This window comes from Puma concolor, chromosome D1 (genome assembly GCF_028749965.1).
Source record: "Puma concolor isolate L17-30 chromosome D1, mPumCon1.1.hap2, whole genome shotgun sequence".
NCBI classification, from domain to species: Eukaryota; Metazoa; Chordata; class Mammalia; order Carnivora; family Felidae; genus Puma; species Puma concolor.
This window is the reverse complement of record NC_141676.1, coordinates 29900823-29914561: the sequence shown is the minus strand read 5'-3', so window position 1 is coordinate 29914561 and position 13739 is coordinate 29900823. Positions and strand designations below refer to the sequence as shown.

At 33.5% G+C, this 13739-nt stretch overlaps 1 protein-coding gene across 3 annotated transcripts in view; it reads left to right on the top strand.

The window, feature by feature from the left end:
* Window positions 1–13739, top strand: part of ELP4 (elongator acetyltransferase complex subunit 4) — a 248367-nt gene that overhangs the window by 59657 nt on the left and 174971 nt on the right. For all 3 annotated transcript variants that reach the window (XR_015240934.1, XR_015240933.1, XM_025928599.2), the window contains exon 5: window positions 7000–7139. Coding sequence is in view for 1 of the 3 variants with exons in the window: in XM_025928599.2 (XP_025784384.2) it covers window positions 7000–7139 (140 nt within the window). In the remaining 2 variants the exon portion in view is untranslated. The remainder of the gene's footprint in view (window positions 1–6999; window positions 7140–13739) is intronic.

Genomic DNA, 13739 nt, shown 5'->3' with positions numbered 1-13739 from the left:
TTGACTGTTCCTTCCCCAAGGACAGAAATATGTTTATAACACTCCTTAACTGCAAATGCATAATTTGGTATACTGTTTCCACTGCCTCCTTCTAAATGCATGGTAGACTGTATATCATAGCACCCTTCCAACCAAGCTTAGACAAAGCCTTAGTATTCTCTGCAATATTCTGGGTGGTCACTACCAGTGAATATGTAAGATGAAACCTGTTTGCCATTAAAAGCCTGAAATATAAAATACACACTTCTCAAGATTATGTATAAGATCTGTAGAACCTTATCCAAACCTACCTTTTAACTCCTCCTGTGTGATTATAAAACACTATATTCACCTGTCCTATGAGATTTGCTCCTTATAAATAGCTTGTATTTATGCTGGTAATGATCTTCCCTTTCTTATTCACCAACTCAGCCTTCTCCAAGTGCGAATGTTACTACTCTGACAGTTTTCCATACATTATTATCTAATTTCTTATTTTTGTGTTCACAGCCCTTCATGTATTTTATTTTTTTTTAATTTTATTTTTTATTTTTTAAAAATTTCTTTTTAACGTTTTATTTATTTTTGAGACAGAGCATGAGCAGGGAAGGGGCAGAGAGAGAGGGAGACACAGAATCTGAAGCAGGCTCCAGGCTCTGAGCTGTCAGCACAGAGCCCGACGCAGGGCTCGAACTAATGGACCGTGAGATCATGACCTGAGCCAAAGTCGGATGCTCAACCGACTGAGCCACCCAGGTGCCCCAGCCCTTCATGTATTTTAAAGTACTTCTAATATAATGTTATAGGTAATTGTTGGTATAACTGTCTTCTCCACCAGACAGAATTCTCTGTGGAGAATTCTGTATTCTCTGTGGAGAATTCTCTGTGAGAATTCTCTGTGGAGAATTCTCTATGAGGGCAGAGAGCCTGTTTTATTTTCTCTTGTATCTCCAGCATCTGTATTAATGCCCAGATTATAAGCATTTGGTGTTTGATAAATGTATTCAGTCGTTCAGCAAATATTAAGTATCAACTGTGTACTAAGTATAAAATATGGTACATAGGTACATATTAAGCAATGATAAGTTGTTCTAATTTAGCTGAAAAAGCTATTTGAATACATTTTTAAGCATGATTTACATGACTGTGAACAAACTACAAACCAAAGCAAGGGTATTTGCAACTGATAGAATAAGGAATAAATTTTCCTTATATACAAAGAACTTCTAAAATGAATAAGGAATAGTCTACCAACCTAATTTTTTAAAAATGGGTGGAAATATACAAAGGAAATTTAGTGGCTCTTAAACACATAGAAGCAGATGCCCAGTTTCACTTACAATAAGAAAAATGCAAATTAAAACTGCACTGACCTGCTGTTTTTCTCTTAACAGATTGTCAATACCTAAAATGTTTGGTAAGACACTAAATTAGCAGAGGTGTGGGTAAATTAGTACTTTTATACTTTGCTGGTGGAAATGTAAATAGGTACAATTTCTGTGGAGGGTAATCTGGTAGTAGCCTTTAGAATTATAGAAAATATATACCCTTTGATCCTTTGGGGCATTTACATTATGAATATATTTACTTACATGTAAAATGAAATATATATGAGCTATTTTTGCAGTATATTTTTAATAGCAAAAGATTGGAAAGAACCTAAATGTCCACCAGTAAGCACCTAGTTAAATAAACTATATACCATATAAATGAACATATACCATAATATGTGTATTATGTGTATGGTATATGTGTACAGTATAACACCATATATTTGTATTAAAAAATAAAGGGAAGAAGCTCTGCCTAGTCAGTTGTTACAGACATAGCCTAGCTTGGATGTGATTGAGAACTGGGTAGAAGAGGCCAGTTATTCTGCTTACGAAAATGTGAGTAGAGTGATAGAGATTAAAATAGACAAGGAGTGTAGGACTAGCACTTGAGAAGCCTAATGGCAAAGAACTTCATTCATGTCTTTCAGCCGATAGTTTCACTTAAGTTACTGGGCTTAATGGTGACTCTTTGGTGAAGAATGACTATATTCTAATTTTTCTAGTGGGATTCTGAAAGAACCTGTAATGAACAAAAGCTCTAAGTTAAATCAGCTTTCTTGTAAAGACAGTCCAGTTTTAGGTTATATAAATCACTTGTCTCTCGCATTTACTTACTTTATTTTAGTCTTATCTCCATTATATTTTGGTTTTTTCATTGGTCACTAACATTCTTCACATGAAATTATAAGTAAAGATGCAAATATCTGAAACTTTAAGCTTTATTTTTTTACTGCTTGTTACAAAATCTGTTTAAACATGGGGTAAGGGGTGCCTGGGTGGCTCAGTTGATTAAGCATCAGACTCTTCATTTTGACTCAGGTCATGATCTCATGATTCATGGGTTCCAGGCTGTGCTGATAGCCTGGAGCCTACTGGGGAGTCTCCCTTTCTCTCCCTCTGCCCCTCCTGGCCCCACTCTCTCCTTTAAAAACAAAACGAAACGAAACGAAACATAAGCCCCATGGTCAGTTTTCAAGGTTTACAGTTTGTTTTAAAAATTGTGCTCTTCTTACACTGAACTTTCCTAGATGACTTCCTCTCCCATTTTCTTGAGTTCTCCGCTAAAATATCACTTTATCAGGAATGTATTTTTTTTTCTCATTCTCTATAAAATAAAATCACTCTCTCACTGTTATCTCCTTTCAAGGTCTTATTTTTCTCCAGGGCACTTATCATCACCTAACAGATAATATTATCTCTGTTTTCCTACTAGTAGGTAAGCTCAATGGAAGAAAGGGACTTTGAATATCTTGTTTTACTGGCCTGTAGTGGGTGCTCACCAGTTATTTGTTGAATGCATGAGTGAATGAATTATGTAGTATGTGAATTAAATGCAAAACTGAGTTAAGTTGCATTAATTAATATAAATAAAAAAAGGCTTTTTTCAAATTTACTGTCAGTGGTCAAACTTAAATTTCTTAGTATTTATAAGTTAGCTCTGTCAAGTTTACAAAATAGAATCGTCTTCTGGCTTCTTTGCTTTTCTTTGAAATTTGGCCAGCATGTGTATTCGCCTGTCACAGAAATTTTGTGAATGAGGATTTGCTGAGATTAATAGACTTTGGTCGTCAGCTGTCATCTACTTTATAAATCCAGATTTTACTTTGCCATTATTAGTTTAAAAACAACAAAACCCTGGGTTTTCTGTATTTTATCTGTGACAAAATATAGTTAACACTATTACGAGTATAGATCAAACAAGTAGTCCAAACTAGCTGTGGCATTTATCAGAGATGCTTCTTAATATAAGTTGCCACCAGATCCTAAGACTGTAGTCACATTCCCACTTAGGGAATGCAAAAAAAAAAAAAAAAAAAAAAAAAAAAAAAGATAAGAATATGCACACCTAAATCAGTAACAATAGCTCAATAAAGCATAAAACAGTGCTTCTTCCAGTTGGAGGGGTGTGTGCCTTTAAAAAGTCCCCCTTCTCTTGTCCTGTCATTTTGACTGTCTTAGGTAGGCATGCTCTTTTTTTCCCTGTCCAATCATCAAATCCTATTCCCTTTTCACCCCAAGAATTGGTAGCTTACAGGTTATTCTGAGACCCAATTTCTTTAATATTGTATAGTTCTACTACCAGAGCTTATAAGGCTCTCGCACTTCATGGCAATATATTAGATCTTTGTTATATTAAATCCTCATTATACCTTGGCTTTCTGTCTTAGTGATTCAGCCACGATAGTCCTGTGATAGATATGTGCATGGTACAGGTGACAACAGATATCATTTTTTCAATAAGGCAATGTTACTGCAAAGGATAGTGATGGATCTTCTGTTCCCTAGTGAATCATGACACAATAACAATAATTAATATCACTTATGTAGTGCTTCACAATTTACAAAATATTCATTGCCAGTGTTGCATTAGATTCTCACAGCAGCCTAGCAAAATAGTTATTAGTGATTGAACTGAGGCTCAAAATGGTTAATTAATCATTTGGGCTCTTGCTTTCCATTATGCCATACTGAGAAACAAGAAATGGTAACAATAATAAGAAAATGTCTTATTTAGACTTTATTTGTGTGCAACTTTTCTCTGAAAGTTTTGATTCTTTGTAACATACTGGAGGTAGGGGATGGTATTGTTTTATTGCTCTGTACCCCTGCTGGCCCCCCATCAGAGTTGATTTTCCCTTATCATAGTAAATTTTTACTGAACCAGTCCATTATACTCTGTTCCACAACTGACAAACGTAAAGGATAGTTTGAGACTGTGAAATAGAAGTTTTCATAATGTAAAACTAAAGCAACATGTTCTTAACAAACTGAGTAAAACTGACTTAGCTATTGATGATATTTTGATTTTTTTAATGCATCTTTCATTTGTGGAGTTGACATTTTTTCATAGAGTATTACTATTGTCAGATTTAAAACATTTAGTTATCTCTTTTCCGAGGAAATATTTTAAGTCTTTGTTTTATGATTTCACATTATTTAAAAAATCTGATTGTATGTTAATGCTTTGTGTCATGGGTAGAAAAAACCTTACAGAATCGTTTTTCCTATAAATATATATTTATTTTCCATTTTCATTTTTATTGAAGGATTAATAAAATTTCATCATTAATAAAAATTTTTATGTCTACCTTGTGAATATTTTAGTTACCATATTTAATTATAATTTCTAAAAAATTAATAATGGTAATAAGAAAAGCTTCCAAATTTATTCTTACATTTTAATGAATTATTTGTGTTCTATATGTAAACTGTCACAGCATGAAATCAATTTTCTGCCTTGATTCATCCCAAATCAGAGATTTCTATCACATTAATATTATAATTAGAAACATTAATAGAGACGGCAACTTTAAAAGCATACTTTGCTTCTTGGCAATTTAGCATATTTCTCTGAGTGCCCAAGACTTCAAGAACCTTCAGTGCACTAATAAATTTATTAACTCAAACTTAAAAGAAGCGAAAAGTCTCTCTTTCTTTCTCTCTCCCCATGGCCAGTCTGCTAAAATAGATTATTCATGCTTATTTGATTCAGGTAGGCTTTTGCAAGCTTCCCTACTAGGCCTGGGAATGTGGTACATTGAGGCCTTTTCAGAGGCTTCTGACATAGACCAAGCTTTTATTGCATGGTGTTTTATTATTACCAAATCCTAGTCTCCACCCAGTTTGTAGGCACTCTGCTTATTCTTTTGAATCAGGAAAGGTTATCACCTACCTTAATCCATGGAGCAGCGTGGATTAAGGACACCAGTGTGCCCCAGGATTCTCAAAGAGGATCCTGGAAACTTCTTGTTTCTTCTTTTTTGCTGTCTTTACTAAATTCTATTGGGCCTTAGGAGGATTTGCATCTGAAATGGGCAACCTGGTGTTTTTCTCAATGAAGACATCAGATCAAAGTTCAGTTAGTCAAGGCCTTTCTAAAACATTAAGGGGGCCTGGACTTACACAATAAAAAGATGAGCTCTAGCAGAGATTGCAGTAAAAACATTCTGAACTATAATCCGGATAAAGAATAGATTATAGGCCAAAGAACAGACCTTGTTTAAATTGCTTTATACTAATAACTTTACATTTAAAAACTTTACCCTATTTTTAAAAAGTATACTTTAATGTCTCATACTTTATTTGTTAACACTGTCTTGGTAAACAGATAAATCATGTTTTGAGAACCACACTTGTGTATATATTGTATTGTAAACATTAGATGGAGCCAATTGATAGGTCTCTTTCCTTAATGAAAGTGAACAGTATCTTATGGAGGGATAAACAGTCATTTTATTTAGAAAGTAAATGCCAAACTCACAGACTCTGTATCAGAGAATAATACTTCTATTAGACTTAAATTTGTTTATCCTGTGTTACTGTAGAGTTGATGTTGGTAGGCATTCAGTTGAAGGATATTAATCCTTTAAGTCTCAAAATGCAAATATCTAGTGTCAAGCAAATGTCTGTTTCTTATCTAAATTACAAAGTTGTCAGTTACTTCGTAAAATGAGAATTTACTCTTCCATTTCTGCAGAGATTATCTGCAGATTATCTGTTTTGTTGAATGTTCTGAAATATGTCTGTTTTGTAGCATTCAGGACAGTGGAAACTATGTAAATTTAGATTAGAAACTATTGGAAACTATTGCCAGGTGGAACCTGTTAGGAGTTCAACTTTGTACAGAGGTGTGTACATATTTCTAATGAGTTGAATCAGCACAGAATCCATTCAAAGCAATATAATGAGAATGTTCTGTTACTAGGCCTTTACTATCCTATGTACATAAATTCAGCATCAACAGTTATTAGAGTTACTTGTGTAGAAGATAATTTGTTGGAGAAACTGATAATAGCACAAAAGAGGAGGCATCAGTGAACTAATGATGATGTCAGGTTTCTGATTTATCTAATGTAGTTTATACACATTCTCCCTCCTTATCATGTGCCTTGTTCCCATCGGGAGTATCCTCAATACATTTTATACTATGAGCTTAATTTAAAATTAGCAAGAAATTTTGAATGTATATACACACTACCTTGTGAGAATTTAGCTTTTAAATGATGCTCAGCTCAATATGTTTAAAAAGCTAGTTTTTTTGAGCCCCTCACCAATGATTTAATTGGCTTAAGTTTTCATTAGTTCTTAGCACCTCCATATTTAATTGATCATTTAAACCTGGAATCTTTAAAAAATAATTAAAACATGTATATTAATTTTTTTTCAACTCAGGAAGGTAAGAAAAGCAAAGAGAATTCTTATCAAATTTAGTGACCACCAGGAGTGAAGAAACATGGGAAATGAAAAGGTTGATTTCTAACTATCATTTAAAATAATAAAAGTTGTTGTATGCTTCTTTGAAATTTAATAAGTCTATGTGTATCAGCTCTTCCTTATCAGCATTAAAATGCATAAATGTATCAATATTTTGCTGAATGTAGTTCAAATACATTGTAGTTTAAAAACACAATAATTAAAAAATAATAATAATAGTTTTTTTCATGACCAGTATGGCTTTTCTTAACAGGCTGGACCAGTATCATCTTCAAGATTTGGTCACTATTATGATGCATCAAAAAAGATGCCACAAGAACTGATTGAGGCTTCAAAATGGCATGGATTTTTTTTCCCAGAAAAATCATCTTCAACTCTTAATATAGAACCATGGTAAGTAATGACCCATTTCTGATTTCACAGGTCAATAGAATGCATTTTTACCACACTCTTGGAAATAATGCATAACTAAAGGTACATATCCTAATAAATGTTTCCTATAAAATATGTGATCTTACTTGTGTATATGTTTCATAATATTTCTTTATGTTTCTTTATATTTAGTTTTCTTTTTCTGGTCCTATAACTGTTGTATATGCTATTATCCTTAATTTGCAGTTTGAAAAGTCTGGATACCAAATTATAATACCTCCTGTTTTTAATTTTGAGAAAATGTGGAATAGTTTTTAAATTGGGGTCTTTTAGTCCTAAATGCAAATAGATATCTAAAAACTACTTAGCAGCGAAAATAGTATAAAGTAATGCTGTTTTTCAATAAATGTTCTTTCAGAAAGTAAATATGTTTTCCGATATTTTATTTATTAAGGCTTTCTATTTGTAGTTAGTTATTCTGTAAGTAAACAATTTGTAGTTTTTTAGATTGCCTTAAGAGCAATGTAGGGTTTTTTGTGTTTTACAGTTAAGGGCTTTAAATATTAAACAAATACAACATGTTTATAGTGATACTAACTTTATTAAGACAAAAGTCTGAAAATTACAGTACTTGACCTTGAATAATTTATGTATAGTGTTAAGAATATTTAATTTCAATTCTTAACTGTTGAATCATAGAAACTAATCCATGGAATAGGGTGTTGCCTCTATTTTCTTTCATATTGTAAAACCATTATTTTCAAAGTGACCTGATCTTCACTGACCACATCTTCAAAGTGATCTCCTTAAATGGAGATTTAATAGACAGGAACTGAAATGACTTACAAGTCTAAAGTCTCTTTTCCAGGAATATTACTTGAGAATTTAGTAAAGGCTGTCTTATTTATTTTTATTAAATCTGTGTCCCCCCCCCCCCCAAAAAAAAATTCTTTGCTTCATTATGGTTTCTCCATTCTGTGGCTTGAGACTTACCAAAGATGGTACTCTGATGTTGTCTTAGTGTTAATAGCAATGATTAATGATTGACTGCTGTGTGTCAGTCACTCTACTACACATTGCATTTGTTGTCTAGTAAAACCCTTGTATGAAACATAACTGTATTCCCATTTTCCAGAAGAAGATACCAAAATTTAAAGAAGTTGTTTACTTGAGGCTCAACTATTAAGTGATAGAACCAGGATTAACCTAAGTCAGATCCCTCTCTTTCTTTTGCTTTACTGCTTCAAGAGACTTTGTTGTCCTTTGCCTTTACCTTCCTATGTTATGGAGGAAAGAACACTGGTAAAGAAACAAAGAAAGAAATCTGGGTTCTGATGCTGAGTCCATCCTTAGGAAAATCCCTTAAATTCAGTGAAAATAAATATCCTTCTGTGAAAAATTAGCATAGGGGGGATACCATTTGTCCTACCTACATCAGTAATATTTTGTTAAGTTTGAATGACTATACTGATTATACTCATTCTTAATTTTTGTCATTCAGTAAACCAGACATACATATGCTTTTATGGCTTGGGAAATAACTTTTCCCTGATTCCTCAAGCAGTAAGTGGTGGAACCCAGATTCAAAGTTGGTTCTTTCTGACTCAAAATTCTGTGTTAGCAATAATGCTATATTGCCTCCATTTATAGAGTGCTAAGGGAAATAAAAAATATAAAATGTCCATTAAGAATGATGTAAGTGAACAAAAAATATAGTGTTACTTTTGTAACTAATAAAACATTTAAATAATAAAACTTTCTTTAATCCCCAAAGTACAAGATTTTTGTTCATTCAATCAGCAACTAAAAGAAGGAGGGAATTAACATTTATTGACTACCTGTTCCATGTCAGGCACTGTTCCAGGCATTAGACCATGGGATAGCTCATTTAATCCTCCCACAACCCTCCGAAAGAAGTAATATTTTCTCCATTTTATAGGAAACTTGAGGTCAGAGATGCTAAGTAGCTTTCCCACTTTTTCAGGCTGTTGGTGACTAAGTCTTCAAAACCTCTGCTTTTTTTTTTGTCTGCCAGGCTGTCTCCATTTGCTCCTGCAGTAAATGTGCAGCACATGAAGCTGGGTGCCAGGAAAAAAAAAACTTGATCACCTGTGAGAATATAGTCCTCTAGTCTTTAAAATACATACTTTTTCAGAATGTTTTTTGAGAGCTAGCAGTTTTGCATAGAATAGGAAAATTTATAGATTTCAATTATCAAGGCAATATTTCATTTCATAGTCGTTAACTGATAATTCATTTATTTCATATTAAACTTAAATGCTTAATTAAATGTAATTAAACTTTAAACATGTAATTAAATTAATTTTGAAAATGAGTACTTACCATGTGGGATTTAATTTATGAAAAGCATGTGCTCATTTCACTAAAATGAACTTTACTGGTTCATTTATGGAACAATAAAGCTAAGCTTTACAGTTGTATATACTTTTCCTGCTATTAAGACTAGAGGGTATAGTTGTGTCCCACTATCAGATGTGAGGATATAATATATAATTTCATATATTCTGAAGGCACTGTTGAAACATAAAGTTTTTTTATGGTGAGAAAAACTGAAGATCATTTAAAATTTGCATTAACTGATTTAAAATCATCGGCAGGTTTGCCCATGGAAAATGTTCATACGTATAATTTAAGCTTTCAAAGCAAAGCCTGGCTATAAAAACCTGAGAAATATCACACCAATATTACCCGATAGTTTTGTTTTAATATTTCATTGTCATAAATCAGATAAGTTGACACAAAACAATGATAGGAAAACTGATTTTGAGAATAAGTTTGTGATCTAAGATTATTTTTAACTTGATGTAGTTTTTTTGTTTTTTTTTAATGTTTATTTATTTTGGACAGAGAGAGAGAGAGAGAGCATGAGCGGGGCAGGGGGGTGGGGGGCAGAGAGAGAGGGAGACACAGAATCCGAAGCAGTCTCCAGGCTCTGAGCTGTCAGACCAGAGCCTGATGTGGGGCTCGAACTCACAGACCACCAGATCATGACTTGAGCCGAGGTCGGACACAACTGACTGAGCCACCCAGGCACCCCTAACTTGACATAGTTTTGAATTAATCTTTGCTAACAGATATGCAAAGACAGTTCTGTTTTCTCACTAGAAAGATAATGCCATTCTTCATACTAGGGATGGTGTTTCAGCTTTCTTATTTATTAACAAATCTACTAACATACTGTTACAAAATGAATGTTTGTGGTTCCCTCCCCAACACCCCAAATTTATATGTTAAAGTACATATGATGGTATTTGGAGACAAAACTTTGGGAGGTAATTTTGGTTGCATGAGGTCAAGAGGGTAGGACCTTAGTCTGATAGGACTGGTGTTCTTAAAAAAGAGGGAAAGACATCCAGCTCCTACTCTTTCCCTTGAGCACAAATCCAGGAAGGGCCATGTGAACAACACAGCAAGAAGGTGGTCATCTATAACCCAGTGGTGGAGCTCTCACCAGATACAACCCTGCTAGCACCTTGATCTTGGACTTCTAGTCCCCAGAATTTCTACAGAATTAATTCTTGTTGGTTAAGCCACTCAGTCTATAGTATTTTGTTATGGAAGCCAAAGCCAATTGATATACCTGCTATATTGTAAAATATTACTTTTTTTAATTGATAGACATATCTTGAATATTGACTTTACATACAGTTATCTTTTTAGGAGAACTTCTAGGAGAAAATCAATGGAAAGAGGATAAGAATATTACTTAAGATTTTAGAATGCCTTCCTTTTCTTATTTGGCCAAGTCTCTCTACCACTTAAATGGAACATATGTATAAGCCCTCTGTAATATTTTCCTAGACAAATTATAGTTATGTACCCCCCACCATAAATTCCAACTTAATTTTGTTCATACTCTGTCAGGACACTTAGCACATTACAGTATAGTTATTTGTATTGTCTACATTTTTATCTTCTCTCTCAAGCAGTGGAAATCCTTGAGGAAGGGGGTTATGCTTTCTACACCTCTTTATTTCATGAATTTAGGACACAGGTGTTGAGTTGATAGTTGATGAACTAGTGAATCAATGGACAAAGTATAGTAATAACTCAGATTAATACAGCCTTGTTCTTACCTCAAAGATTTAGTGGGGTAAAACTAGCAACTGAAACATAGCCATGTAAGAGTACATTCTATTTCAAAACTACAAATCTCTTACATTACAAAGCAGAGAACCACAATATATTTAGAAGTTATAAGTAGAAAATTCACTCATGAGAAAGGAATTTTGATAGAGAACTTCTAGGTAAGTCTAAAGATTCAGAAGTATGCTGAATTACTTTATTAAAAAGGTATAGTAAATGATATATTAATACAAATCTCAGAGCTGAGGGAAAAGCAAGATGTAAATGTGATTAGGGATTTTACACATTGGTCATTCTGCTGGTGATGTGATTAAAGTAAAAAGATAATATCTAAAATTTTTGAGAGAGAGAATTATTAATCCTGAAACTCATTTTAACCAATGAAGACAAATTACTTGCTTACATGTGTGCCTTTCTTCATTTTTCTATCTTTTAAAGGGGACTTCATGTATGCAGAATTTAGTCACTCATCCTGGCATGCTATCCTCATTGATATGCATGGTTTTTGATTATTATTTCCCACCTAATTCCCACATTTCTAGTCTCAGTCATCTTCCCCTAGGCATACATCCTCTTATTTATATATGTCCTTCCAAATTTTCTTTTCCTTTCAATAAAGTAATCTTAGACCCTTGACTCCTCTCTCTCACTCCCTGCATCCAATCAGCAACTCCTGAAATTTTATTTATTTTTTTACGTTTTTATTTAAATTCCAGTTAGTTAACACACAATGTAATATTAGGTTCAGGCATACAATATAATGATTCAGTACTTAAATACAACACCCAGTGCTCATCACAAGGGCACTCCTTAATCCCCATCTCCTATTTAACTCATACCCTGCCCACCACCCCTCTGGAAACCATCAGTTTGTTCTCTGTTGTTAAGGGTCTGTTCCTGGTTTGACTCTCTTTTTCTCTCCTTTGCTAATTTGTTTTTTGTTTCTTAAATTCCACATATGAGTGAAATCATACATTATTTGTCTTTCTTTGACTGACTTATTTCACTTAACATAATGCACTGTAGCTCCATCCGCATTGGTGCAAACGGCAAGATTTCATTCTTTTTATAGCTGAATAATATTCCATTGTGTATGTGTGTGTGTGTATATATATATATATATATATATATATATATATATATATATACACAACATCTTCTTTCTCCTTTCATTAGTTGATGGACACTTGGACTGTTTCCATAATTTGACTATTGTAGATAATGCTGTTACAAACATCAAGGTGCATGTATCACTTTGAATTAATATTTTTGTATTCTTTGGCTAAATACCTAGTAGTGCAGTTGCTGGATCATAAGATAGTTGTATTTTTAACTTTTTGAGGAACCTCCTTACTGTTTTCCACAATAGCTGCACCAGTTTGCATTCCCACCAACTCTGCAAAAGGATTCCCCTTTCTCTACATCTTCATCAACACCTGTTGTTTGTTGTGCTGGTGATTTTCGCCATTCTGACAGCTGTAAGGTGATATCTCATTGTAGTTTTGATTTGTATTTCCCTGATAATATTAATGTTGAGCATCTTTTTATGTGCCTGTTGGCTATCTGTAGGTCTTCTTTGGAAAAGTGTCTATTCATGTTTTCTGCCCATTTTTTTTCTTTTTTTTTTTTTTTTGTCTTCTGCCCATTTTTTAATTGGATTATTCATTTTTATGGTGTTGAGTTTGATAAATTCTTTACATATTTTGGATTCTAACCCTTTATCAGATATGTCATTTACAAATATCTTCTCCCATTCCGAAGGTTGCCTTTTAGTTTTGTTGATTGTTTCCTTTGTTGTGCAGGTTTTTTTTGTTTTGTTTTGTTTCTATTTGGATGAAGTCCCAATAGTTTATTTTTGCTTTTGTTTCCCTTGCCTCAGGAGATATATGTAGTAGGAAGTTGCTAAGGCCAATGCCATAGAGGTTATAACCTGTGTTCTCCACTAGGATTTTTATGGTTTCAGGTCTGACATTTAGGTCTTTCATCCATTTTGAATTTATTTTTGTGTTTGGTGTCAGAAAGTAGTCCAGTTTCATTCTTTTGCATGTTGTTGTCCAGGTGTCCCAACACCATTTGTTGAAGAGACTGTCTTTTTCCCATTGGATATTCTTTCCTGCTTTGTCAAAAATTAATTGACCGTGTAATTGTGGATCTATTTCTGGGTTTTCTATTCTGTTCTGTTGACTTATGTGTCCCTTTCTATGCCAGTACCATACTGTTTTGATCTCTAGAACTTTGTAGTATAACTTGAATTCTGGAATGATGATGTCTCCAGCTTTGCTTTGCTTTTTCATGTTGCTTTAGCTACTTGGAGTCTTTTGTGGTTCCATAAAAATTTTAGGATTGTTTGTTCTGGTTCTGTGAAAAATACTGTTGGTGTTTTGACAGGGATTGCATTAAATCTTATAGATTCCTTTGGATAGTATAGACATTTCAACTGTATTTGTTCTTCCAATCTATGAGTTTGGAATGTCTTTCCATTTCTTTGTGTCATCTTCCAATTCTTTCATCAGT